The following is a 5,580-nucleotide window of genomic DNA, read 5'->3' as shown; positions in this document are numbered from 1 at the left end:
CCACTAGGACTCCAAGATCCCTTTCTGCTTCTGTGCCTCCAAGCAGGTCATTTCCTAGGCAGTGGGTATGCTGGACATTTTTCCTCCCTAGGTGCAGCACTTTGCATTTCTCCTTGTTGAACTGCATTCTGTTGTTTTCTGCCCATTTGTCCAACCTGTCCAGGTCTGCTTGTAGTTGTTCCCTGCCCTCCGACGTGTCCACTTCTCCCAATAGCTTTGTGTCATCCGCAAACTTGGACAGAGTACATTTCACTCCCTCGTCCAAGTCGCTGATGAAGACATTAAAGAGTATCGGTCCTAGGACTGAGCCCTGCAGGACCCCACTGCCCACACCCTTCCAGGTCGAAACCGACCCATCCACCACGACTCTCTGGGTGCGACCCTCCAGCCAGTTCGCCACCCACCGGACTGTGTAGTCATCCAAGTCACAGCCTCTTAACTTGTTCACCAGTATGGGGTGGGATACCGTATCGAAGGCCTTCCTTAAGTCTAAGTATACGACATCCACCCCTCCTCCTGTGTCCAGGCGTTTCATAACCTGGTCATAAAAAGAAACTAGATTAGTCAGGCACAATCTGCCTGCTACGAACCCGTGCTGGTTTCCCCTCAGCATTCCCCCTTCAGGCCTGTAATCATGAGTGGCTCTCCTCTGGACTCTCTCAAGCTTTTCCACATTCTTCCTGAAGTGGGGGGCCCAATACTGGACACAGTACTCCATCTGCGGTCTCACCAAGCTCGAGTAAAGTGAGAGGATGACTTCCCTGATTTCACTTGAGATGCATCAGTGGATGCACGCCAGAGTTTGGTTAGCTTTGCCAGCCACAGCATCACATTGGTGGCTCATATTCATCTTATGGCCAATCAAGACCCCCAAGTCCCTTTCGGCCGTGGTGCTAGCAACCATAGCACTGCTGAGCCTTTTAAGTATGCTGGGGGTTCTTCCTACGGAGGTGCAGAACCTTGTACTTCTCTGCATTGAAGGCCATCAGGTTTTGGCTGGCCCACCTTAAGAGTTTGTCCAAGTTGGCCTGTATCCCTAGCCTGTCCTGCAGTGTAACCGCCCTCCCCCATAATTTGGTATTGTCCGCGAACTTGCCCAGTTCACATCTGACTCCCGCATCCAGATCATTGATGAAGATGTTAAAGAGTTGTTTATTTTAAACAGTAAATCAGGCCTATAAACACTTTGCACCTGAACATACAGAATATATATTTAAAATATTTAATGACTCTGTTTACTAGACAGGCTCCTCTCCCCTCAATCAGTGATAATTTCTGGATCAAGAATCTATTAAAACAAAGATTGGTTCTTAAACATTAAAGTCTATTTACTAGCAAAGGACTAAATAATATATTCAGGTAACAGCACTGGTGAATGCTAGTCAATGAAAGTGATGAAAGATACTTGGAAAAACTACTGCAGAATTTTTCAAATACCTTTTTCATGAAAGATGGATTTTTTCCCCCTTCATTGTAAAGCACAAGTAATTGTATCATTTCACATTTTCCCATATTTCAGGTTCGTATTATTTGTTCTGCATCCATGCCTCTCCAAAGCTTGTTTCTGCAAGAATACCATGATGGTGGGCTGGAGGAAAGTAGGGTATTGATGGATGACTTGGGGTTGAGCCAGGTAAGTAATATTAACATCATCTTCTTTTGTTACAAAAGAATCTAATTGGTTTTGGTCTGATAATCATGGCAGCATTTTATGAAAAAGTCTAGTGAATGTTTAACTGATGATATACTGCTTTCCACTAGAATCTGTATGGCATATTTGTTGCTTTTATAACATAAACTTATGCTCTCCTACATATGCCGAAAGAGAAGATGACTAGGTGGAGAACCATTTTGCATAAATTTGTGGATCATTGCCTTTCTTACTATTCCAAGTGTTCACTCAGCTATGTACAAAAACAATGAGCTAAGTGTAACCCTGATGTAAGAGAAGGGTTACATTCAGGCATTAGCATAGCTCAGTATGTTTCACAATTGGAACTCTTTTTTTCCTACCTTTTTATAGATATGCAAGGCTACCTTATGAATCAGTATGCTGAATGCTATTCTGAATGCCCCTTGCTAGGTTTCTCTCATCTCAGAGAATGTAGCTGGGTATTTTAGTACAACTGCTAAGAGCTTTTTAAAACATTTTCGCTGAATGACTCCAGACAGAGCACTTCTCTACGATTGTTGCATTTTGGGGAGATTAAAGTGGATTAACTGTTTGGCTGTTTGCATCATAGTATAACCAAGGCAAGCAATATTGCCCCAAAAGATATTGGCTAAGTTCTGTTTGCTTAAGTTCATAGTACTCGATATTTATTTTTAATGTAAAATATTATCAGAGATTAAGATAAGCAAATAAACTTTAATAATAATACATTAAAAGAATCAAGAAAATGTAGTTGTATTCTTAGTTCAAATCAAAAGAAAAATGAAAATAGAAGGCTCCAACATCATTGTCTTACTTCTAAGTCTTTGTTATAATTCCTTGTTATAATTCGGCAGAGGATTTATTAGGCAAAGTATGGATTTTTATTTATTTATTTATGCATTTAGTATTAGCTCTCTAAAGCATGGAAAGATACAGTTTGGATAAGATGCTGTTCTGTTTCTCACAATTTTGTACTATTTTTTACATATCAATCTAGGATTCAGCTGAAGGACTTTCCATGTTTACAGGAGAGGAAGAAATCTTTGCATTTCAACGTACCATCTCACGGCTTACAGAAATGCAGACTGAGCAGTACTGGAAAGATGGAGACAGAAGCAAGAAACATTCAATAAAGTAATTCAAAGATGTACAAAACACCTCAAAACACAAAATATAGCATTCAAAGAGGAGAAACTGTAATAGAATTGGAAGGATTTTTTAACATAAATTAACTGATTATTATTGCACTTTATTCCTTGGACCACAATTTTTCCATCTCCAGTTTTTATGTTTAAGATCTAAGGGCTCAACAAGTTGGTTTTTTGTTTGTTTTTTTTTTAAAGCATCAACTTGTGGGGCTTTTATGTTTCAGCATCTTTCTCCAGTATAGTATGTACTTAGTATTCAAGAAGGTAAACTGGATCAAGATCCTTCTTAAGTCTGCAGAGCAAGCCAGGGCTCACAGTAGATATATGATGTATCCACACTCAGATGGTGCTTGTGACTCTGTGCACTAATTTTGTTATTTAGAAGACAATTTTGTTATTTGTTATTTAGAAGACAGTTTTCACAAAAGAAAGATCAAAGCCGCATAGATCTAATCTACTTGTACTTCATATGATGCTCCCTCTCACAAATTAGTCAGCCAGTGATGTTCTAGAGCTATGGGGTAATAAATCTTAATTCTAACATGTAACTAGCTCCTGAACTCCAGATATCTATTCTGCTGCAAGGATATACCTCAGTGATTCTGATCCTTTTCTCAGGTGTATGTACACACCATTTTTATCTGTGTTGTCTTGCTGTCTGAAAGCTAAAGGGCCTGATTCTGCGAAGGGAGCTCCAGTAGGAGTGAGGGTACTTAGCACCTCAGAAATTGGAGGCCCAGGTAAAGAAGTGTGCTAAGAGAAAATATATTAGGGACAGAATAAATATAATAGAAAAGTGGACACTCTCCTTTTTGGTTTTTTTTGACTGTCCACCTGAGCTCAAGAAAGAAGAGTGCTTCTCTGCTGTGATCTGGGTGCTTCTGCCAGAAGGCAGTAGTAGATCAGTTTTTCTAAGCCACTCATTCTTTGTAGCTTCAAGTTTGTAAGGTCTCTTCCATACTTCACTTTCCCTTAGCTTGGTTCTCATTTTTAAAGACAGTTTTGGTAACACAGTTATATTGATCAGTGGAGGATGTGGGCATAATCCCAATACTGTAATCGTGCCCTCTAAGCTTAGTTGCATTTTTAGGATGAGGTTTCCTTTAGTTTAAAAAAAACCACATTGAGTATTTTCAGCTGGATTTTAACTATGTTGTGCACTATCCATCCTGGCTGACACAATATTTCTGTCAGAAACCAGTTTAAAAATATGCTGCAAAATAATTTATTTGGACAGGAAAAATATATTACATACAGAACTTAACACGACTGTTTGCTTTATTTAATGGAAAAGATGTATAAGCCTCAAATTTTCATCTTACCATTGACTCTCCTGTGAAAAAGTTCTGTACCTCCTGTCACAGTATTGTTTTTCTTTCTCCATCTGTTACCAACCTAATGATACTCATATCGCAGCCACTGCCAGTTGTAGAATCAGTCCTTTGACTTTTTTATGGTAATGTTGATGATTAATACTTGGTGTATTAATCTACTAAGTCCTGTTTCTTCCTCTCTGTTTCCCCAGGAAAATAGTTATGTTGGCTACGCATGTTCTTCAAATACTTTTTAAAGTCTTCACACACTTAATTTATAAATGTAAGATATATTATTCCTATGGGGTGATTATAAGTGGTAAATTTTAATGTATGATATTTATTTAAAATATTTCTACCATAGGTGAATTTGCATGGTTTGCATTTAATTAGGAATTTCTAAAGAATAGACATATTCTCAAAGTAGATTTAATATATAATGTCCCAGGAGAGGAGCTGCAAATGTGATTGAGATGAGTGTTTTTATTTTTTAAGCTCATATATTCACTCAATTTTTTCAAAAATATTGAAGTCTTGGCTGATGTGCCTCATGAATCCTCAGGCTAAACATGACTTTTTTTTCTTTTTTTAACTCTGACAGTGCTGTCCTGCACTATATGGTGCAAAAGAAATAGAAGAGCCAAAATTTAAGAGCAACTGGGAGAGGGGTTTTGGGGCTCATGTGGAGAGATGCTGCTACTATATATAGGTTTCCATTGCTACCACAGTGTCTAGGCAAGAGAATTGAATTGTCTCTCATTGATAGGGTGTAACGAGTAATTAAATTTGTTAGTTCAACATGCCCACAATAGGTGTGTGTATATGTTCTCAGTTGTATCTCTGTTTTGCATCCCTACTAGTTTGGCTGAAACTTTTCAATGTTCTACTTCCTGGTTATCTATCTCAAATTGTCTAGCTTCCAAAAGCAGTAACCTCTGAGAAGTTTTAAAAGGCCTTCTAGGATAAATTGCTGAGTCAAAGAGAATTATGAGGGGAGATCAAGCCCCCATAAGTCGATGCCACTTCCCAAACATGTTCATAAAATAGAAGCCAGGATTATTGTTTGGCCCAGGCTCCTTACTCCACAAGAGTGTCATAGTCTGGAACTTTTGGGAAGCATTTGTAATAGTCATAGAAAAGTTGGTGGAGGACTTGTGGAGAGCCTGACACCAAGACAAGCAAGTCATAATTTTGTACTGTACTTATTGATGAACTAGCAAATTGCACATCAAGAATGATGGGCAGGTCAGGATGGAGCCCTGTATCTGGCAGTCCCCCGCCCTCTCTTCCCCACACTTCCCCTGCCAGGTTGGGTTCAGTCCCACTCCTCGCCTCTCCCACCCTCGGGTCAAGCCTGGGCCCACTCCTCCCCCCGTCCCCCGCCGGGTCGGGCGCAGGCCCAGGCCCTCTTCTCCCCCTCCCCCACCAGGGTCAGGGCCAAGCCCACTCCTCCCCTCCCCCTGAC

At 40.0% G+C, this 5,580-nt stretch overlaps 1 protein-coding gene across 2 annotated transcripts in view; it reads left to right on the top strand.

The window, feature by feature from the left end:
* The window catches only part of AFG1L (AFG1 like ATPase), a 116,652-nt gene that overhangs the window by 109,279 nt on the left and 1,793 nt on the right, over positions 1-5,580 (top strand). The window contains exons 12-14 of one of the 2 annotated variants that reach the window (XM_006029930.3): positions 1,520-1,633; positions 2,652-2,788; positions 4,328-5,556. In XM_006029930.3, the coding sequence (XP_006029992.2) occupies positions 1,520-1,633; positions 2,652-2,788; positions 4,328-4,445 (369 nt within the window). In that variant the 3' untranslated portion in view covers positions 4,446-5,556. Of the gene's footprint in view, positions 1-1,519; positions 1,634-2,651; positions 2,789-4,327; positions 5,557-5,580 lie in introns of those variants that run through there. The other variant, XM_025211401.1, reaches the window with a different exon arrangement.

The sequence above is a fragment of the Alligator sinensis genome, unplaced genomic scaffold (assembly GCF_000455745.1).
Source record: "Alligator sinensis unplaced genomic scaffold, ASM45574v1 scaffold962_1, whole genome shotgun sequence".
Lineage (NCBI taxonomy): Eukaryota > Metazoa > Chordata > Crocodylia > Alligatoridae > Alligator > Alligator sinensis.
This window is presented reverse-complemented; position numbering and strand designations above follow the sequence as displayed.